General features: G+C 43.9%; 1 protein-coding gene across 1 annotated transcript in view; it reads right to left on the bottom strand.

The window, feature by feature from the left end:
* The window catches only part of LOC149432753 (Schwann cell myelin protein-like), a 50594-nt gene that overhangs the window by 6484 nt on the left and 20206 nt on the right, over positions 1-23904 (bottom strand). The window contains exons 3-8 of the mRNA XM_089665008.1: positions 23086-23176; positions 22641-23009; positions 10985-11281; positions 6368-6658; positions 2516-2612; positions 261-294 (exon numbers count right to left, since the gene is read on the bottom strand). Coding sequence (XP_089521134.1) covers positions 261-294; positions 2516-2612; positions 6368-6658; positions 10985-11281; positions 22641-23009; positions 23086-23128 — 1131 coding nt within the window. The 5' untranslated portion in view covers positions 23129-23176. The remainder of the gene's footprint in view (positions 1-260; positions 295-2515; positions 2613-6367; positions 6659-10984; positions 11282-22640; positions 23010-23085; positions 23177-23904) is intronic.

The following is a 23904-nucleotide window of genomic DNA, read 5'->3' as shown; positions in this document are numbered from 1 at the left end:
GGATAATGAGTAGGTTTGAATGACGATCATCTAAGCACACCCTCGCTTGCAAATGTTCCCATTCAACCAATGGGCAATTCACTCATGTACACCCTGGACTCCCCGAAACATGAAATATTCATTGATAATATTTCTTATTTGCCTGATAAAATATTATTTTTTTTTATTTAATATTTTTAAATATAATATTTTTAACCCCAAGCACAGTAACTAAATAAATAGAATTCAGAAACACTATATATTTCCTTTAAATAATGTACCTCCAGGCTTGATGATGTCTGACGTGCCTTATTTCTATTTAAAAAATAGAAAATAAAAGATAGTTATAATTGTAATGATAATGTTTAGCAGTAATATTGATGTCTCCTCAATAAATATAGCTTTAAATTCATACTTAAATTGTTACTAAACCCACAGCAGTACAATCAGTCTGTAGATGCAGTAAAGCATGCTTGTTATACTCACTGTGGAACCTAAGGGGTTAATCCTCTGCATTGTGTAAAAAGGCTGTTTGATCCTGCCTTCTCTGATCCTCCCCTTCTTCTTGTGCCCCCCTCTTATCTCCTAATAAGACCTATTGTATGGAGTTACTCTGCACATACTCAGTTTGGTGTGTATTGCTAGTGAGGTTTTTTTTCTTAGAGAGTGCATGTGATCAGCACAGAGCCAATCAGCACTGTCCAGACAGAGGGTCAGGGGTCCTGTGTCCTACCAGAGCAGAATGAAAACTCCTTCTACAAGATTAACCAGTGCTCAATAGAAGTCACTAGACTGCTCTAACTGCTGATGAGAAAATGTATTTTATATTTATTAAAAATCATCCCTGGCCATGCGGGATCTCCTGCATGGTGGGGGTTGGGGAAAGACCTGGCAACCTACCCTGTAAAATAATTGCTAAGAGAATTCATGGAAGATGTCGCTTACGAATGACGGTCCATGCAATCACCAAGGGTCAGATTCGACTGAATGGATAGATAGATTTACTAAAATAATTGCATTTCTGTGTTCTGTGTACTGTGGGAGACCAGATATAGTGAATGCAGGGTCCGGGGAGACCGGATATAGTGAATGCAGGGTCCGGGGAGACCAGATATAGTGAATGCAGGGTCTGGGGAGACCAGATATAGTGAATGCAGGGTCCGGGGAGACCAGATATAGTGAATGCAGGGACAGGGAAACCAGATATAGTGAATGCAGGGCCCGGGAGAGCGGATATAGTGAATGCAGGGTCCGGGGAGGGCGGATATAGTGAATGTAGAGTGGGTAGACCAGATATAGTGAATGCAGGGTCCGGGGAGACCAGATATAGTGAATGCAGGGTCCGGGGAGAGCGGATATAGTGAATGCAGGGACCGGGGAGAGTGGATATAGTGAATGCCGGGTCTGGGGAGAGCGGATATAGTGAATGCAGGGTCTGGGGAGACCAGATATAGTGAATGCAGGGACCAGGGAGACCAGATATAGTGAATGCAGGGTCCTGGAAGAGCGGATATAGTGAATGCAGGGTCCAGGGAGAGCGGATACAGTGAATGCAGGGTCCGGGGAGAGCGGATATAGTGAATGCAGGGTCCGGGGAGATCGGATATAGTGAATGCAGGGTCCAGGGAGAGCAGATATGGTGAATGCAGGGTCCATGGAGACTGGATATAGTGAATGCAGGGTCCATGGAGACCGGATATAGTGAATGCAGGGTCCATGGAGACCGGATATAGTGAATGCAGGGTCCAGGGAGACCAGATATAGTGAATGCAGGGTCCGGGGAGACCAGATATAGTGAATGCAGGGTCCGGGGAGACCAGATATAGTGAATGCAGGGTACGGGGAGACCGGATATAGTGAATGCGGGGTCCGGGCAAACCAGATATAGTGAATGCAGGGTCCAGGGAGAGCGGATATAGTGAATGCAGGGTCCAGGGAGACCAGTTATAGTGAATGCAGGGCCCAGGGAGACCGGATATAGTGAATGCAGGGTCCGGGAGAGCGGATATAATGAATGCAGGGTCCGGGGAGACCGTATATAGTGAATGCAGGGTCCAGGGAGAGCGGATATAGTGAATGCAGGGTCCGGGGAGAGCGGATATAGTGAATGCAGGGTCCAGGGAGAGCGGATATGGTGAATGCGGGGTCTGAGGAGGCCAGATATAGTGAATGCACACCCCTGCCGCCCCATAACAGTATTTCGGCTATAGAGCGGTGGGAAATCGGTTAATTGGCTTCAGTCAAAATTGTCCCTAGTATGTGTGTGTATGAATGTGAGTTAGGGACCTTAGATTGTACACCCCTTGAAGGCAGGGACCGATGTGAATGTACAATATATATAAAGCTCTGCGTAAATTAATGGCGCTATATAAGTACCTGTAATAAATAAATAATAATATGTTATATGATCAGAGAGGTACAAATAGATTTTTTTTCCTGATACACAGTTTCCTGAATGTCGACATTCCCACCGTGTCACCTTGCCAGAAAAAAACTCATGTTGGGTCACTGGTCTTTGCCTCGGTAAATGTCTTACCTTTTATAAACGTAGACAATCACAATCAGAAGGAAGACTCCAGCCAAGATCCCCAGAATCAGAAATAAAGTAGACTTGACATCTTTACCATCTGAGTCTTTATTAGCCATGTAGAAGACATATATAAGAGCCTTAGTATGTACAATGAGTACTTACAGAATATTGAGCAATGTACATACAAACAAGACAGGGAAGGCCAAGGAGCCCATTACAGGTTCAAGGTCAAGGAACTCATGGATATAACATGATTGTCACCCAGTTGTAGTCTTGACTGGATTGGGTGAAGATCTGATATGACAACAGACAGCAGGCAACTCCCCTGGCATAGTTTTTACAAGGGAAGAATTGAAGAGGTTTGATTTTTGGGTAATGCATGTTCATACATCAGTGGCTTCAAATAATAATCATCTGACACTTGACTTGTAGTCATACATTTAGCCTCCATCTCATGCCAACGGCCAACTATAGGGCCCTGTTTTGTTTTTGTTTCGTTTTTTTAACCTCCCTAGCGGTCTGATTATGTCAATATTTCTGTGCTCAAAGCGGCACTTTTTTGCATGGAAATATGTTGTGGCATTAAATACTGCTGTTATTGGATGACTATACTGTTCTTTTATTGGAATAAATGTATATCTTTTATTGGAGTGCACTGCTGGGTTATCACAACTACAAGCCTCTCCTTGATCACTGTTCCTCTGGATTCTATTCATCACTGCTTTTAGTGTGGCATCAGCAGCTGAGGATTGGTTGGCTTCTTACAATTTGGGATTTTAGCGCTTGGATTTTTTGGTGTTTTTTTTTAACCTCCCTAGCAGTCTGATTATGTCCGTATTTCTGTGCTCAAAGCGTCACTTTTTTGCATGGAAATATGTCGTTTTTTTATTGTAGGCCTGTAATTTTTAGGAACAACTCACTGAAATCTGTACGGACAAGAGTCTAGTAAACATCCCGGGTAGGATAAAACTTGAAACACAAAATCATAAATTATAATTTAATAAATAATCATAAAAAATAATAATATAATAATAATAAATTTAATTTAATAATCAAACCAAAAACACTAAAATGTGAAATAGAGCGCCAAGTTCGCACATCGCTGAGCTCAGTCGCAGAATCGTTTTCAGTGTCTGATGACGAATTTCCCCCACGAATCATTATCACTCAATTCTGCAAGTGGTTCTGATTTACTATCGCTGTTCTCTAGCCGGTCTAAAACCGCTTTTGACCTAAAGGGACGCTTTTTGGACGCCATGGACGTTTCTCAGTTTCCAGGCAGAAAGAACAGTAAAAATGCAGGCAGGGCGCCGGACAAAGCACTCGGGACAAAATGTATGTGAAATGGTTTGATACAGGAATGTTATACTATGTGACTGTAGTGTGTTGAGTGAATGTCACTTTTAATATTTTTGAATTTCCCGCCGTTCCATCCCCCGTACGTCCCGACGTTTGCAGGGACCGGAACCCGGAAGATGGATGCCGGCATCGGCCGGAGGAGATGGCCGGGGATGCTGCAGGGGGGACATCGCGGGAGCGCAGGACAAGGTAAGTGCAAGAGGGATCCTGGAGCAACGCTGCAGGGTAATCCCGAGTGCAGCTCGGGGGGGTTACCGCTTGTGGTGCTGAAACTTTACCCCGAGCTACACTCAGGAATACCTCCAGGGAAGTTAATGGTGCCCCAGATTTAATTGACATAAAAATGCAGCTCTGGCTGCAATACTCTTCTCCTCTCCTACACCATTCCCTACGGTACGTCTTCTCCATCATGACTTAATTTCAGTCTTCCAGGTTAAATAAAGTCTAGCATCATTCAACCCAACGCCTTGACGTCATCCTCGGTGACTCCCGAAGACTGCAGAACTTACCCAAAAGCTGCCCAGCCATACCATCCAGCTTGCGTTCTCCACTGCAGCCTGACAGTCTTCCCCCCACAGTTCTCCAGCAGCTTCCTAGCCAAACTATGCGGTACCCAGCAGAACTTGGCCTATTGGTTTGACAACTTGTGTGCTAAACTCAGCAAAGTGGAGCCATTATAGGGGGGATTCTTCTACCACAGTGACGTGCCAGCTTTCACTTATATGCAAAAAGTGCATTCACTGCCAAAACAAGGCCATCTAACACCCAGGGAGGCCTGACTAACTACTACTGACGTCACCAGTGACACTAATACAGTGATAATACTACACACTGTCACTGTAATAATGACACTGGCTTGCAGGGGGTTAACCATGTGTAATGTGCGTATTATGTGCTGCTTTTACTAATAGAGGTCTTTGCTTTGCAGGGATGAGAAACACAGATTGTTCCCTCTGTACAGAGCTCTGTGTTGATTGCCAACACATTGCTCTGGGTTGTGATTGGACACAGCCGATCAGCAGGTCCCAGCCAGGAATCATTGGCCGGGGCTCGCTGACAGACTCTCACTGTGTCTCTGTGTTGATTGCCAACAGATTGCTCTGGGTTGTGATTGGACACAGCCGATCAGCAAGCCCCTGCCAGGAATCATTGGTCGAGACGTGCTGCCAGATTCCCATTGTGTCTCTGTGTTGATTGCCAACAGATTGCTCTGGGTTGTGATTAGACACAGCCAATCAGCAGGTCCCTGCCAGGAATCATTTGCCAGGACTTGCTGACAGACTCCCTCTGTGTTGATTGCCAACACATTGCTCTGGGCTGTGATTGGACACAGCCGAGCAGCAGATCCCGACCAGGAATCATTGGCCAGGACTTGCTGACAGACTCCCACTGTGTCTCTGTGTTAATTGCCAACACAGTGCTCTGGGCTGTGATTAGACACAGCCGATCAGCAGGTCCCGGCCAGGAATCATTTGCCAGTACTTGCTGACAGACTCCCTCTGTGTTGATTGCCAACACATTGCTCTGGGCTATGACTGGACACAGCCGAGGAGCAGGTCCTGACCAGGAATCATTGGCGGGGGCTTGCCGACAGACTCCCACTGTGTCTCTGTGTTGATTGCCAACACATTGCTCTGGACTGTGATTGGACACAGCCGATCAGCAGGTCCCTGCCAGGAATCATTGGCCGGGGCTTGCCGACAGATTCCCACTGTGTCTCTGTGTTGATTGCCAACACATTGCTCTGGGCTGTGATTGGACACAGCCGATCAGCAAGTCAATCATTGGCTGAGACGTGCTACCAGACTCCCACTGTGTCTCTGTGTTGATTGCCAACATATTGCTCTAGGCTATGATTGGACACAGCCGATCACCAGGTCCCGACCAGGAATCATTGGCCAGGGCTCGCCACCAGACTCCCACTGTGTCTCTGTGTTGATTGCCAACATATTGCTCTAGGCTATGATTGGACACAGCTGATCAGCAGGTCATCAAAAGAAAGCTCTATATGTATCAAAAAAATTATAAAAATTTCATATGGGTACAGTGTTGCATGACCGCATAATAGTCATTCAAAGTGCAACAGCCCTGAAATCTGAAAATTGGCCTGGGCGGGAAGGGGGTGTAAGTGCCCAATAGGCGAGGGGTTAAATGTTTTTTAAACTGTACTGTGCCCCCCATTTTGTAACGTTCTAAACAAATGGTCGGCACGCTATAAATCCTGTATATTATTAATAATATTTATAAAGCAGCGTATCTGATATTTGCCTAACATTCACCGCAGTCTTCAACGTAAATGTGTTTTAAATTACAGTGATTAATTCACCCTCAGTGAACGTGTGATGAAAGTCGCATTCACTTTTTCTTTATAAAAATGTGTCTATGACCTTCACAATCAGTGCTTATGTTTTTCTTGCTACCTGTATGGGGCCCAAAGGTGTGGGGGCTCAATAACGGGGAACTTTCTGCTTAAAGCTTTCAATTGACTGCAATACTTACATCTGATGTTCAGGGTTGTCGCATTGTATGATGTCATCCCATTATGATACGTTGCTGTGCACTGAATCTCTGTTTTGTTATCTTCAATTGAAGGAACATATCTGAGTGTTAATATTTCTCTCCATTTTCCTTTAGATAGATCTTCAGACCGTCTCTGGCTTTGGCCAGGTTTGTTCCACTTTAGGGAAGCTGGGTTGGAGGCACATGTGTGCACCACAGAGCATTCAAATATTTCAGGATATCCTTCCACCATTTCTCCATTTCCAGTAAGTTCTGGTATGCTTGCATTATCTGAAAGACATTAGGGTAAAGGAGAAGTGTGGAATAAAGAAACAAAAAAAAAACAAAACAAAGCAAAACATACATATAGTTAGTCTGTGGTGATGTATTTCCGGCGTGGACGCCATCTTGCTACACCCGAAACCCATGCAAACTACAACCATAGCATGTGGTTTTGAATGCTTGTTTTCTCTGATACCAAGTGAGTGGGCAATTGGTGGTGCTATGGCTTTCTTTATGCAATAAATGGTAATCAGGGGCGGACTGACCATTTGGAAACACGGGCACTGCCCGAGGGCCCGGGGTCAGTAGGGGGCCCCATGAGATGCCCCTGGTACCTTTTTCATAGGCTTTTTTGAGTTTGGGCAAGGACACAGGGGCCCCATGATCCCATATTGAGGGCCTGGGGTCAGTAAGGGGCCCCATGAGATGTCTCTGGTACCTTTTTTTATAGGCTTTTTGAGTTTGGGCAAGGACACAGGGGCCCCATGATCCCCTATTGAGGGCCCGGGGTCAGTAAGGGCTCCATGAGATGTCTCTGGTACCTTTTTTATAGGCGTTTTGAGTTTGGGCAAGGACACAGGGGCCCCATGATCCCCTATTGAGGGCTCGGGGTCAGTAAGGGGCCCCATGAGATGTCTCTGGTACTTTTTTTATAGGCTTTTTGAGTTTGGGCAAGGACACAGGGGCCCCATGATCCCATATTGAGGGCCTGGGGTCAGTAAGGGGCCCCATGAGATGTCTCTGGTACCTTTTTTTATAGGCTTTTTGAGTTTGGGCAAGGACACAGGGGCCCCATGATCCCCTATTGAGGGCCCGGGGTCAGTAGGGGGCCCCATGAGATGCCCCTGGTACCTTTTTCATAGGCTTTTTTGAGTTTGGGCAAGGACACAGGGGCCCCATGATCCCATATTGAGGGCCTGGGGTCAGTAAGGGGCCCCATGAGATGTCTCTGGTACCTTTTTTTATAGGCTTTTTGAGTTTGGGCAAGGACACAGGGGCCCCATGATCCCCTATTGAGGGCCCGGGGTCAGTAAGGGCTCCATGAGATGTCTCTGGTACCTTTTTTATAGGCGTTTTGAGTTTGGGCAAGGACACAGGGGCCCCATGATCCCCTATTGAGGGCCCGGGGTCAGTAAGGGGCCCCATGAGATGTCTCTGGTACTTTTTTTATAGGCTTTTTGAGTTTGGGCAAGGACACAGGGGCCCTATGATCCCCTATTGCCCGGGGGCCGAAAGAGTTGTCAGTCCGCCCCTGATGGTAATACACTATGGAGGATCTCTCTTTTTTTGTCATTATTATGATCCATATGTGACTTGGCTGTATTACGGTTACGCATATCTGGAGGGGACCTGAGATGTATAACGCATACCACTGAAGGGGTCTTTATTATTTGGAAGGATACCACAGAGGGGAATCTGACCGTGGAGGATCGTTTGTGATCCCACAGGCGTATTGGCCCATTGGGTCACGGTAAGGAGGCGAGGAGGCAATTCAGCTATTTTGGATTTTATTACCAGTGGCTATAACGTACACCCACCGTATCACCTGCATGGACTTGAAGAAATAGTGGATCACCTGGCATATGTGCACTTTTTGGACTTTTAACATTATTTTTATTTTTTTCTTACCTATTGATGTACAGTATATTTCATTATACAATTATTTCTAGTCATTTTGGATTACTTTTAGGTGATATTAATTGGGGGAGGATTGTTGTTTTTTTCCTACATTTGTTTTATATATATTTGGAGTTCTTTTTGAAGTTGCCACTGAGCATGAGTCACTTTATATAGGAGTTATATCCCTCTTTCGGGTGGCACAGTGGCTTAGTGGTTAGCACATCTGCCGTGCAGTAAATCGGTGATGGGTTCAATTCCCAACCATGGTGCCTCCTGCATGGAGTTTGCATGATCTGAACAAAAAATGGGAGGAAATAGCCACCTAGCATGACATGTAAATATGTGTCATATTAATATCTCTGTCTCACTAATAATTAGTGTGGATTTATAAACCCAATATACTTAACATAAAAAATACTTACTACTGTGGATACATTTCCATCTGGGGTGGTTACCCAGGAAGGCCATATATCTATCCTTTCATGATGGTCAAGCTTATGAGAAGGTAATGGAATAACATATATACCTGATATGGGGTTACTTTGTTAGTGCATATATCCTATTTTTTGTTCCCTCTACTATGATCCTTTCTTTTCTGGTTTTTCCATTTTAGGAAGTCATTCTATTCATTGTGGTGGTTACCAAAAACATTTTTTTGAAGAATGATCTCCCTATGCAGATATCGTATGGAAAATATGAAAATTCTTTGATCCAGTAGCTAGGAACTTCATTGCCTTATGTGGATTCCTGATTGCTGAATAACTATTAGATCTGGAGACGCCGAATGTTTTTAACTTAGTGATTTTATAATGACCTGTTTACCATGTCTCTGTCTAATCCAGGGGTGGGCAAACTTTTTGACTTGAGGGCCGCAATGGGTTCATATATTGGACCGGGGGGCCGGACCAAGAGTAGATGAATGATGTGTATGTGTCATCCATAGTAAGTATAGTAATATTCCCCCATAGTAAGCATAGTAATTAATCCCCCATATAGTAATTAATCCCCCATATAGTAATTCATCCCCCATAGTAATTCATCCCCCATATAGTAATTCACCCCCCATAGTAATTCATCCCCCATATAGTAATTCACCCCCCATAGTAATTCATCCCCCATAGTAATTCATCCCCCATATAGTAATTCATCCCCCATAGTAATTAATCCCCCATATAGTAATTCACCCCCCATAGTAATTCATCCCCCATAGTAATTAATCCCCCATATAGTAATTCATCCCCCCTATAGTAATTCATCCCCCATAGTAATTCATCCCCCATTGTAATTTATCCCCCATATAGTAATTCATCCCCCATAGTAATTCATCCCCCATATAGTAATTCATCCCCCCTATAGTAATTCATCCCCCCTATAGTAATTCATTCCCCATATTAATTCATTCCCCATATTAATTCATCCCTCATATAGTATTTCATCCCCCATAGTACTATTCCCCCCCAAGTAGTAAGCCAAGTCCCCCCTGTGTCAATTCACTTACCTTTGCTCCACGCGTTCCTCTCGCCGTGTTCCCGCTCCGGTCTTCAGGGCGGACTGTGAGAGGAGCCTAGCTCCCCTCACGTTCGTCACGCTGCCCCGCCTACACACATCCTGACAGCCATCCTGACAGTATCACGCTCCACGGGCCGGATTAAATGGTCCGCCGGGCCGTAGTTTGCCCATTGCTGGTCTAACCTCTTTATGATCCATGTGATCGAATAAAACTTTTTTGTAATTACTAATTATATTACTCCGCTTGGATTTTCTAATAACCACTTTGTGTGAGCAATATTGCACCTGTCCTACTGCTATTTTTTAAGTTTGCATGTTCTCTCTGTGCTTGCGTGGGTTTCCTCCCACACTCCAAAGACATGCTGGTAGGTTAATTGGCTCCTGTCTAAATTGTCCTCGTTTCATCCCTGGCCATGTGGGATCTCCTGCATGGTGGGGGTTGGGGAAAGACCTGGCAACCTACCCTGTAAAATAATTGTTAAGAGAATTCATAGAAAAAGTCACTTACAAGTGACGGCCCATGCAATCACCAAGGGTTGGATACGACTGAATGGATAGAGAGAGAGATATCCCTCTTTTAAGGGATTCACTTTCATGTGTCACTTGGTTTGTTTTTTATTTGGCTGATTTCTAGCCACTGATCCCACTTAGGGATTTGGGTTGTTTGCTTGTCCATTTATGTTTTGTGTGCTCACCAAATTTGGTCCAGTTGGGACCACGTGTTTTCACGTTTCTTGTCACTTGAAAGATCCCAGAGAGGATCAGATCACTTTATATTTGTCACAGTTTATGAATTTTTTCACATTTTTTATTATTATTGTATTATTATATGTGGTTGTATCAGGGGCGGACTGACAACTCATGGGGCCCCCGGGCAATAGGGGATCATGGGGCCCCTGTGTCCTTGCCCAAACTCAAAAAAGCCTATGAAAAAAGGTACCAGGGGCATCTCATGGGGCCCCCTACTGACCCCGGGCCCTCGGGCAGTCCCCTAGTTTCCAAATGGTCAGTCCGCCCCTGGGTTGTATTATTATTTATGTAGTAGCGCTACACCACTAGATTTATATAATTCTACGTAAATGTGTTTTAAATTACAGCGATTCATTCACCCTCAGTGAACATGTGATGGGGCCCAAAGGTGTGGGGGCTCAATAACGGGGAACTTTCTGCTTAAAGCTAAAGCTTTTAATGGACTGCAATACATACTGGTACATCTGATGTTCAGGTTTCTCGCATTGTATGATGTCATCCCATTATGATAAGTTGCTGTGCACTGAATCTGTGTTTTGTTATCTTCTATTGAAGGAACATATCTGAGTGTTAATATTTCTCTCCATTTTCCTTCAGATTGATCTTCAGATCGTCTCTGGCTTTGGCCAGGTTTGTTCCACTTTAGGGAAGGTGGGTTGGAGGCACATGTGTGCACCACAGAGCATTCAAATATTCCAGGACGTCCTTCCACCATTTCTCCATTTCCAGTAAGTTCCGGTATGCTTGGAGTATCTGAAAGACATTAGGGTGAAGGAGAAGCGTGGAATAAAAAAACAAAAAATCAAAAAACAAAGCAAAACATACATATAGTTAGTCTGTGGTGATGTATTTCCAGCGTGGACGCCATCTTGCTACACCCGAAACCCATGCAAACTACACCCATAGCATGTGGTTTTGAATGCTTGTTTTCTCTGATACCAAGTGAGTGGGCAATTGGTGGTGCTATGGCTTTCTTTATGCAATAAATGGTAATCAGGGGCGGACTGACCATTTGGAAACACAGGCACTGCCCGAGGGCCCGGGGTCAGTAGGGGGCCCCATGAGATGCCCCTGGTACCTTTTTCATAGGCTTTTTTGAGTTTGGGCACGGACACAGGGGCCCCATGATCCCCTATTGAGGGCCCGGGGTCAGTAAGGGGCCCCATGAGATGTCTCTGGTACCTTTTTTATAGGCTTTTTGAGTTTGGGCAAGGACACAGGGGCCCTATGATCCCCTATTGCCCGGGGGCCGAAAGAGTTGTCAGTCCGCCCCTGATGGTAATACACTATGGAGGATCTCTCTTTTTTTTGTCATTATTATGATCCATATGTGACTTGGCTGTATTACGGTTACGCATATCTGGAGGGGACCTGAGATGTATAACGCATACCACTGAAGGGGTCTTTACTATTTGGAAGGATACCACAGAGGGGAATCTGACCGTGGAGGATCCTTTTGTGATCTCACAGGCGTATTGGCCCATTGGGTCACGGTAAGGAGGCGAGGAGGCAATTCAGCTATTTTGGGTTTTATTACCAGTGGCTATAACGTACACCCACCGTATCACCTGCATGGACTTGAAGAAATAGTGGATCACCTGGCATATGTGCACTTTTGGGACTTTTAAAATTATTTATATTTTTTTCTTACCTATTGATGTATATTTCACTATACAATTATTTCTAGTCATTTTGGATTACTTTTAGGTGATATTAATTGGGTAAAGGAGAAGTGTGTAATAAAAAAAAAAAAAAAAACAAACATACATATAGTTAGTAGAGATGAGCGAATCGAACTAGGCGAACCGGAATTCGAGTCGAATTTCAGGAAATATTCGATTCGTGTCGAAACCGAAATTTTGCCTACTTCGGGTGCGCGAATCGAACATTTCCCGATCAGCCGGCAAAAGTGTCCCTGCAGTGAGCTCCGCTATTTCTGACAGTTCTCTGACAGAAGGAACACATGTTTAGCGGTTGAAACATTGTATCTATTAGTTTACATTTAGGATACAGATGTTTCAACCACTGTACATGTGAAGAAGTTGTGAGAGAACTGTCAGAAATAGAGGAACTCTGCACATACACTTTTTGCCGGCTTGGAATTATTCTTCTTTTCATCCTACTTCTTCTTCTTCTTCATCCTCAGAAGAAGAGGATGAGGATGAGGATGAAGAAGAAGAAGAAGAAGAAGAAGAAGAAGAAGAAGTAGGATGAAAAGAAGAATAATTCCAAGCCGGCAAAAAGTGTATGTGCAGAGTTCCTCTATTTCTGACAGTTCTCTCACAGCTTCTTCACATGTACAGCGGTTGAAACATCTGTATCCTAAATGGAAACTAATAGATACAATTTGTATCTATTAGTTTCCATTTAGGATACAGATATTTCAACCGCTGTACATGTGAAGAAGCTGTGAGAGAACTGTCAGAAATAGAGGAACTCTGCACATACACTTTTTGCCGGCTTGGAATTATTCTTCTTTTCATTCTTCTTCTTCTTCCTCATCCTCATCCTCATCCTCATCCTCTTCTTCTGAGGATGAGGATGAAGAAGAAGAAGAAGAAGAAGTAGGATGAAAAGAAGAATAATTCCAAGCCGGCAAAAAGTGTATGTGCAGAGTTCCTCTATTCTGCAGATACACTTAGAGGAGCTCTGCAGATACACTTAGAGGAGCTCTGCACATACACTTTTTGCCGGCTTGGAATTAATCTTATTTTCATCCTACTTCTTCTTCTTCTTCTTCTTCTTCTTCATCCTCATCCTCAGAAGAAGAAGAGGATGAGGATGAGGATGAAGAAGAAGAAGAAGAAGTAGGATGAAAATAAGAATAATTCCAAACCGGAAAAAAGTGTATGTGCAGAGCTCCTCTAAGTGTATCTGCAGAGCTCCTCTAAGTGTATCTGCAGAATAGAGGAACTCTGCACATACACTTTTTGCCGGAAACCGCTGTATGGAGTGAATGTCCCAGAACTGTCAGAAATAGACTATTTATGACAGTTCTGGGACATTCACTGCATACAGCTGTTTTAACCGCTGTATGGAGGGAATGTCATGGAACTGTCAGAAATAGACTATTAATGACAGTTCTGGGACTGTCCTTCAATGCAGCGGTTGAAACATTGTATGTATTTGTTTCCATAAATGGATCCATTTATGGAAACAAATACATACAATGTTTCAACCGCTGTATGGAAGGACAGTCCCACAACTGTCATTAATAGTCTATTTCTGACAGTTCCATGACATTCCCTCCATACAGCGGTTAAAACAGCTGTATGGAGTGAATGTCCCAGATCTATCAGAAATAGACTATTTATGACAGTTCTGGGACATTCACTGCATACAGCTGTTTTAACCGCTGTATGGAGGGAATGTCATGGAACTGTCAGAAATAGACTATTAATGACAGTTCTGGGACTGTCCTTCCATGCAGCGGTTGAAACATTGTATGTATTTGTTTCCATAAATGGATCCATTTATGGAAACAAATACATACAATGTTTCAACCGCTGTATGGAAGGACAGTCCCACAACTGTCATTAATAGTCTATTTCTGACAGTTCCATGACATTCCCTCCATACAGCGGTTAAAACAGCTGTATGGAGTGAATGTCCCAGATCTATCAGAAATAGACTATTTATGACAGTTCTGGGACATTCACTCCATACAGCTGTTTTAACCGCTGTATGGAGGGAATGTCATGGAACTGTCAGAAATAGACTATTAATGACAGTTCTGGGACTGTCCTTCAATGCAGCGGTTGAAACATTGTATGTATTTGTTTCCATAAATGGATCCATTTATGGAAACAAATACATACAATGTTTCAACCGCTGCATGGAAGGACAGTCCCAGAACTGTCATTAATAGTCTATTTCTGACAGTTCCATGACATTCCCTCCATACAGCGGTTAAAACAGCTGTATGGAGTGAATGTCCCAGATCTATCAGAAATAGACTATTTATGACAGTTCTGGGACATTCACTGCATACAGCTGTTTTAACCGCTGTATGGAGGGAATGTCATGGAACTGTCAGAAATAGACTATTAATGACAGTTCTGGGACTGTCCTTCAATGCAGCGGTTGAAACATTGTATGTATTTGTTTCCATAAATGGATCCATTTATGGAAACAAATACATACAATGTTTCAACCGCTGCATGGAAGGACAGTCCCAGAACTGTCATTAATAGTCTATTTCTGACAGTTCCATGACATTCCCTCCATACAGCGGTTAAAACAGCTGTATGGAGTGAATGTCCCAGATCTATCAGAAATAGACTATTTATGACAGTTCTGGGACATTCACTGCATACAGCTGTTTTAACCGCTGTATGGAGGGAATGTCATGGAACTGTCAGAAATAGACTATTAATGACAGTTCTGGGACTGTCCTTCAATGCAGCGGTTGAAACATTGTATGTATTTGTTTCCATAAATGGATCCATTTATGGAAACAAATACATACAATGTTTCAACCGCTGCATGGAAGGACAGTCCCAGAACTGTCATTAATAGTCTATTTCTGACAGTTCCATGACATTCCCTCCATACAGCGGTTAAAACAGCTGTATGGAGTGAATGTCCCAGATCTATCAGAAATAGACTATTTATGACAGTTCTGGGACATTCACTGCATACAGCTGTTTTAACCGCTGTATGGAGGGAATGTCATGGAACTGTCAGAAATAGACTATTAATGACAGTTCTGGGACTGTCCTTCAATGCAGCGGTTGAAACATTGTATGTATTTGTTTCCATAAATGGATCCATTTATGGAAACAAATACATACAATGTTTCAACCGCTGCATGGAAGGACAGTCCCAGAACTGTCATTAATAGTCTATTTCTGACAGTTCCATGACATTCCCTCCATACAGCGGTTAAAACAGCTGTATGGAGTGAATGTCCCAGATCTATCAGAAATAGACTATTTATGACAGTTCTGGGACATTCACTGCATACAGCTGTTTTAACCGCTGTATGGAGGGAATGTCATGGAACTGTCAGAAATAGACTATTAATGACAGTTCTGGGACTGTCCTTCCATGCAGCGGTTGAAACATTGTATGTATTTGTTTCCATAAATGGATCCATTTATGGAAACAAATACATACAATGTTTCAACCGCTGCATGGAAGGACAGTCCCAGAACTGTCATTAATAGTCTATTTCTGACAGTTCTATGACATTCCCTCCATACAGCGGTTGAAACCGCTGTATGGAGTGAATGTCCCAGAACTGTCAGAAATAGACAGAAACTGTCACAGAACTGTCCTTCTTCTCATCCTTCTCCTTCTTCTCATCCTTCTTCTCATCCTTCTTCTCATCCTTCTCCTTCTTCTCATCCTTCTCCTTCTTCTCATCCTTCTCCTTCTGCTCATCCTTCTTCTCATCCTTCTCCTTCTTCTCATCCTTCTCCTTCTCCTTCTTCTCATCCTTCTCCTTCTCCTTCTTCTCATCCTTCTCCTTCTCATCCTTCTCCTTCTCCTTCTCATCCTTCTCCTTCTTCTCATCCTTCTCCTTCTTCTCATCCTTCTCCTTCTCCTTCTTCTCATCCTTCTCCTTCTCCTTCTCATCCTTCTCCTTCTTCTCATCCTTCTCCTTCTCCTCATCCTTTTTCTTCTCATCCTTCTCCTTCTCTTTCTTCTCATCCTTCTCCTTCTTCTCATCCTTCTCCTTCTTCTCATCCTTCTCCTTCTTCTCATCCTTCTCCTTCTTCTCCTTCTTCTCATCATTCTCCTTCTTCTCATCCTTCTCCTTCTTCTCATCCTTCTCATCCTTCTTCTCATCCTTCTTCTTCTCATCCTTCTCCTTCTTCTCATCCTTCTCCTTCTCCTTCTTCTCATCCTTCTCCTTCTTCTCATCCTTCTCCTTCTTCTCATCCTTCTCCTTCTCATCCTTCTCCTTCTCCTTCTTCTCTTCCTTCTCCTTCTTCTCATCCTTCTCCTTCTTCTCATCCTTCTTCTTCTCATCCTTCTCCTCCTTCTTCTCATCCTTCTTCTCATCCTTCTTCTTCTCATCCTTCTCCTTCTTCTCATCCTTCTCCTTCTCCTTCTTCTCATCCTTCTCCTTCTTCTCATCCTTCTCCTTCTTCTCATCCTTCTCCTTCTTCTCATCCTTCTCCTTCTTCTCATCCTTCTCCTTCTCCTTCTTCTCTTCCTTCTCCTTCTTATCATCCTTCTCCTTCTTCTCATCATTCTCCTTCTTCTCATCCTTCTCCTTCTTCTCATCCTTCTTCTTCTCATCCTTTTCCTTCTTCTCATCCTTCTTCTTCTCATCCTTCTTCTTCTCATCCTTCTCCTTCTCATCCTTCTCTTTCTTCTCATCCTTCTCCTTCTCCTTCTTCTCATCCTTCTCCTTCTTCTCATCCTTCTCCTTCTCCTTCTTCTCATCCTTCTCCTTATTCTCAGCCTTCTTCTTCTCATCCTTCTCCTTCTCATCCTTCTCCTTCTCATCCTTCTCCTTCTTCTCATCCTTCTCCTTCTTCTCATCCTTCTCCTTCTCCTTCTTCTCATCCTTCTCCTTCTCCTTCTTCTCATCCTTCTCCTTCTCCTTCTTCTCATCCTTCTCCTTCTTCTCATCCTTCTCCTTCTTCTCATCCTTCTCCTTCTCCTTCTTCTCATCCTTCTCCTTCTCCTCATCCTTTTTCTTCTCATCCTTCTCCTTCTCCTTCTTCTCATCCTTCTCCTTCTTCTCATCCTTCTCCTTCTTCTCATCCTTCTCCTTCTTCTCATCCTTCTCCTTCTTCTCATCCTTCTCCTTCTCCTTCTTCTCTTCCTTCTCCTTCTTATCATCCTTCTCCTTCTTCTCATCATTCTCCTTCTTCTCATCCTTCTCCTTCTTCTCATCCTTCTTCTTCTCATCCTTTTCCTTCTTCTCATCCTTCTTCTTCTCATCCTTCTTCTTCTCATCCTTCTCCTTCTCATCCTTCTCTTTCTTCTCATCCTTCTCCTTCTCCTTCTTCTCATCCTTCTCCTTCTTCTCATCCTTCTCCTTCTTCTCATCCTTCTCCTTATTCTCAGCCTTCTTCTTCTCATCCTTCTCCTTCTCATCCTTCTCCTTCTCATCCTTCTCCTTCTTCTCATCCTTCTCCTTCTTCTCATCCTTCTCCTTCTCCTTCTTCTCATCCTTCTCCTTCTCCTTCTTCTCATCCTTCTCCTTCTCCTTCTTCTCATCCTTCTCCTTCTTCTCATCCTTCTCCTTCTTCTCATCCTTCTCCTTCTCCTTCTTCTCATCCTTCTCCTTCTCCTCATCCTTTTTCTTCTCATCCTTCTCCTTCTCCTTCTTCTCATCCTTCTCCTTCTTCTCATCCTTCTCCTTCTTCTCATCCTTCTCCTTCTTCTCATCCTTCTCCTTCTTCTCCTTCTTCTCATCATTCTCCTTCTTCTCATCCTTCTCCTTCTTCTCATCCTTCTCATCCTTCTTCTCATCCTTCTTCTTCTCATCCTTCTCCTTCTCCTTCTTCTCATCCTTCTCCTTCTTCTCATCCTTCTCCTTCTTCTCATCCTTCTCCTTCTCATCCTTCTCCTTCTCCTTCTTCTCTTCCTTCTCCTTCTTCTCATCCTTCTCCTTCTTCTCATCCTTCTTCTTCTCATCCTTCTCCTCCTTCTTCTCATCCTTCTTCTCATCCTTCTTCTTCTCATCCTTCTCCTTCTTCTCATCCTTCTCCTTCTCCTTCTTCTCATCCTTCTCCTTCTTCTCATCCTTCTCCTTCTTCTCATCCTTCTCCTTCTTCTCATCCTTCTCCTTCTTCTCATCCTTCTCCTTCTCCTTCTTCTCTTCCTTCTCCTTCTTATCATCCTTCTCCTTCTTCTCATCATTCTCCTTCTTCTCATCCTTCTCCTTCTTCTCATCCTTCTTCTTCTCATCCTTTTCCTTCTTCTCATCCTTCTTCTTCTCATCCTTCTTCTTCTCATCCTTCTCCTTCTCATCCTTCTCTTTCTTCTCATCCTTCTCCTTCTCCTTCTTCTCATCCTTCTCCTTCTTCTCATCCTTCTCCTTCTCCTTCTTCTCATCCTTCTCCTTATTCTCAGCCTTCTTCTTCTCATCCTTCTCCTTCTCATCCTTCTCCTTCTCATCCTTCTCCTTCTTCTCATCCTTCTCCTTCTTCTCATCCTTCTCCTTCTCCTTCTTCTCATCCTTCTCCTTCTTCTCATCCTTCTCCTTCTCCTTCTTCTCATCCTTCTCCTTCTTCTCATCCTTCTCCTTCTTCTCACCCTTCTCCTTCTCCTTCTTCTCATCCTTCTCCTTCTCCTTCTTCTCATCCTTCTCCTTCTCCTTCTCCTTCCTCATCTCCAAGGGCATTTAAATTAAAGGTACAGTGTTCTGCACTAATTTAAAGGCTCTCTGAAGCCTAGAAACCCTTTAAATAAGTCATCTTCGTAGCGGAGAAATTCGCATCGAATCGAATTTCACACTGGAATTCGCCGAATCAGCCGAATCGAATTTTTCATTTCTTCGCTCATCTCTAATAGTTAGTCTGGCTGAAGAAAGACAAAAGTCCATCTAGTTCAAACATGACTAAGGTAGATCAGATACACCTGTTGACTCTGCTCATTAGAAAACTGCCCCCCATTTTCACCCCCTATTTTCCTTACGATGCGATTGTTCATTAAAACTTTTGGACCCATATTGGTGATCCTCAGGTGTGCTTGTGACATTCTCACTTGCTGATTCTGTTCAGTTCCAGCCGACTGTCGCTGCAGCACCCACTTATACACACAGCCATTTTTAACGCAGGAACGTGTGCATTTGGATTGTACATCTAAATTTTAGAAGCTGGAAGATGGCACATAATCCTCGACCCAACAGTAGGTTGCTCAGCCCAGGAGCCTCAGGACAGTCGGAAGGGTGAGTGGATGGCAGCCACTGGGATCACTGAGATGGCGCATCCACCAGAAGTCATGTATCCCAGATCCAGTTGCTATGTCATACACCTGGATTGAGACCACGGTTGGTGATAGAAAACTGGAAGCCTAGGGGAGCACTCAAACCATGTCAAACCAAAGATGAGAATGGTATTTGTTGTTTTTTGCTGCCCATACTGTACTATACCAGAGAGACTGGCTCTGATGGCATGCTGGGTAACTGTATATATTTTGTGAGCACATTGGGCTCTGGGTCTTCTCCTGTATAGCATTGGTCCAGCCTGGAGAGGGCTGCCCTCCCCAGCAATTACTGCCATGTGGCCTCAGGTGGGAGACTTGAGGGCCTGAATGCTAAAATCTGGGTTCAGCTAAAGCTGACTGCGGGGCCGTCTACTAAATATCTGGTCTGGTATCCTGAAGGAAGGCATCCAGCTGCTCTTGGGCCTTGTGAGTACAGACACCCCTAAGGGATCTTAGAGACTTTATGCTGCTTTAATCCCTCTGGTGCTAGGGAGTCAGTTGTGGATGTAGCTAAAGGGGACACTGGCTGGTGTCCTGAAGAGGTTTGTCCATCCATCCACCTTATTAAAGGGGAAACTGCTCTTGGCAGCTAAACTACTACTACTGCCTTAAAGCTGAAGTCCACTGTTTGTTGCAAGCATGGACTTTACCATAGCTTGTCCTGAAGAATACTCAAGTCCTCCTCAAGTGTGCATAGTTCTTGTTTTTGAGTATCCCACTCACATCCCTCTACCCTATCCAAGTTCTCCAACAGAACTAACACCCCTAGACTGGTCATTGAAGAAACATGTGAATGAGCCTATTTGCCTGGCTGTGGGGCAAAGCTTTTGGGGAAAACCTGGATAATATTCCTGCAGCTCCTATGGGAGTTGGGCTACATCTGTATGCAAGGGTGGCTCCATAGGATGCTTCAAGAGAAAGGAGTCGCCGTGAAACCAGAAACCTATCAATTGCAAGAATGCCTTATGAGATTTTGGGCTGCTCCGTATTCCCCAGGATCTTGCCAGAAGGGCAAGCAAGGGACCTAGCCTAAGCGCCATGGCCAAGGAAAGTACAAAGTCCACAGGCATTTCGCTGGTGATATGAATGAGTTCTTATCAGACTAACGGATTTTCAGAGAGGTGGGTCTTTTATATCCTTTGATATGTTATGTACTCTTTTTGATATCCCTCTTCATGAACATTATTGTTATCTGCAAATACAACATTTCTTTAGCTCTCATTTTGGATTGACGCCCTCGTCCCCGATTACTTATTTTGAATGGATCTGCCGTGACTCACCTAGGGGGTCTTATCTCAGATTTATATTGCTCTTTCTCAAGTGCCATTTATCCCTCACCTCCCTCATATAGACTGGAATGGGAGGTTGATTGTAATATTACATTCTCAGATGAAGACTGGGACTCCATGGTGGTTAATATATATAGGGGCTCTAGAGCTCCTTCGGTCTATGAGACGGCCCTTAAGGTTTTAACCCATTGGTATTATACCCCCTCTAGACTACATGTCATGTTTCCGGGAACGTTACACCTCTGTTTTAGGGGTTGTGGCCTTGCTGGATCCCTTGTGCATATGTTTTGGGCTTGCCCTGGTCTTTTCTTGATCTGGACTAGGATTTTGGAGGTGGCCTCTGCCTTGGCAGGTTCTCCGGTGGATTTGTCACTGCAAATTTGCTTACTGGGTGCATCCATATCAGGGTTTCCAACCAACCTAATGAGGCTAATTCACACTATTTGCGTTTCCACCCTATGGGTCATTGCCCTTCATTGTTAGTCACCGATAGTCCCCTTGGCCTCTGTTTCGCGGAGAGTCGATATGGTCATGCTCATGGAGCGTATTCAGTATACACTATTGGATAGGATGCATTTATTCAACAGAAAATGGGATGGATGGAAAACACATCGACACTTAATGTTAGATTGAATGTCTATCGTATTCTGATTTGTATTGGTTCTTTGTTGGTCATGCAGTTGTTCTGCCTATATGCTGCCTACCTCTTTCATGTACTTGATCTTTATTTTTTTATGATTGTTTTTATATTACTGTAAATTACCTATGTGCCTTTTTTTCTTATTGTGCAATGATTATTTATTTATTTATTTATTACAGGTACTTATATAGCGCCGTCAATTTACGCAGCGCTTTATATATATATATATATATATATATATATATATATATATATATATTGTACATTCACTTCAGTCCCTAACCCTCAAGGGGTGTACAATCTAAGGTCCCTAAATCACATTCATTCATACATACACATACGAGGGACAATGTAGACAGGATCCAATTAACCTAAATGATGTGCGGTTTTTGTAGTCTGCCTCTCAATAAAAACGTTTGTAAACAAAAAAAATAAAAAGTACATTTAATAGAACTGAAAGAATGTCTGTGCTCAAGTCCAAATAGCACATATACACAGTATATAAACTACAGCTAGGGCCAAGACATGGGGTGGGCAGGAGGGGAGGCTGCCCTGTGCGCAGTGGTGTCATGTGAGCTGAGGGGGCACTGCATGGAAAGCTCCTACCGACAAGCTGTCAGCAGCTTCACTACTCCTGTTTACTTAGCTCTGGAGGGGACATGCCAGATCTGGAGAGGAGGAGAGAGCCGGGAGGAGGGACAGGTTGTGTTCTCCCTCCCCTCCTGCTCCTCCTCTTGCCACTGCAGCTCTCCTGGATCAGGACTGAAGGATCCCAGCAAAGAACATGGGTGTGGGGCAGGTAAGCAGACACTGCACAGTGGCAATCTGACAGCCGGTGGCATCTCTAGGGCGGGGACCCAGTGCTGCAATCCTATAGCTCTCTATAGCCCCCTTTATAGTGTTTGATTTTTTTCAGGGGCGATTTTTTTGCTAACACATAATGTTAATAGATTTGGAAGGGGGGGGACTGTTTGGAATCTCTACCCTGGTCACTAGATGACCTTGTCCCGCCACTACAACTCCTTCCCAGGGGCGGACTGACAACTCATGGTGCCCCGGGGCAATAGGGGATCATGGGGCCCCTATGTTTTTGCCCAAACTCAAAAAAGCCTATGAAAAAAGTACTGTGGGCATCTCATGGGCCCCCCTTCTGACCCCGGGCCCTCGGGCAGTGCCCAAGTTTCCAAATGGTCAGTCCGCCCCTGCTCCTTCCCCTGAACCACAAACAGTGGATAAAGTGGTCTTTTCATAAACCCAAGCCAGCCCACTCCCACCAAGAACAAATGCTTACCTGTGACTTTAGTAATAACAGTAAATTGATAATTTTTTGTCCATGCATTAGTCTCCTGATCTTCTGCTATTCCTGGGTAATACAATTTTTCTTCATCCCCTCTTCTCACAGGGTCTATCCTCAGTGAACAGCTGATATTCCCGGGGACTAGCGAGGTTCTGTTTTTGTAATCCTTTAACACTGAAGAATTTTCTTGACTGTTAAAAACTTGAATATAGTCATCTGCATGAAATAAATACCAAACAGTACTGGATGTCCTAGAATTATTGCGAGGGTTGAACGTACAGGGAATTTCCAGACAGGATCCAATCAAACCAGTAGTTTTGATAGGGAACTTCCATCTCTGACACACAAGTCCTGGCAGAAGACCTGAAAATATATGTTCATTTTTGTTTTTTTTTTTGTTTATCATTAGCAAGTTTTATCAAATCAGAATCTAGTTTACCTTGAAGAATAGTAAGGAGCAGAATCTTCTTTTTGATACCCATCTTGTGCTGGTCACTGACAACGTTCAATCACGGGTGCAACTGAAAAAACTGTATATACGGTACACTTTAATTTTGAACAAAAAAGGACCACTGTTGGAGATACAACAGCATGTACTATATATAGTATTTGTATGTTAATAACACTTGACCAGTAGATGGCACTGTACACTAAGGTTATCAGTTGTGCATATGTGTAAAACTTGTTGGTTCTTCCTCTTCTCTCTCTTCAGGAAGTAATATGTCTGCTGAAATGTGCTCTGTATGTTTGCAACTTAAGCCACACAAGTAAAGTCATAGTTCTGCCTCATCACTACCAGTGTCTTCTATAACAACCAACAACCACGAGGGTCTGCAAAGATTGTGTTAATTACAGGTACTTCTATACAGTGCTGTATTTAGGTTTTGTGATGCCCTAGGCAACACAAAAATTGACTGCCCCTCCAGGAGAGAGCTTGGCACCGACCAACAACTGCCCCCCACAGAGAAAGCCTGACACCGACCAACACAACCCCCCACCTCCAGCCGAGAGAGCCTTCCACTACCACTGCCTTCCATACACCTGCCACCACCCCCCCTTCACCTTCACAGCTCTGGACATCCCCAGGAATGATACTCAGGCTCCTCATACACCGTTAAGTAGCCCACTTGGATCCCACCTGGTCCCCATGCCACGTGTGTCCTTTCTTCCATCTCCTCTTCTGGGGGAGGTGGGCAGCTCTGCCCCCCCCCCTGAAAAATGCAGCCCTAGACAAATGCCTTGTTTGCCTTGTGATAAA

This window comes from Staurois parvus, unplaced genomic scaffold (genome assembly GCF_062004578.1).
Source record: "Staurois parvus isolate SC_StPar_1 unplaced genomic scaffold, SC_StPar_1.0 ptg002113l, whole genome shotgun sequence".
In the NCBI taxonomy this organism is placed as follows: Eukaryota; Metazoa; Chordata; class Amphibia; order Anura; family Ranidae; genus Staurois; species Staurois parvus.
The sequence above is the reverse complement of the archived record's forward strand: the minus strand, read 5'-3'. Positions and strand labels throughout refer to the sequence as shown.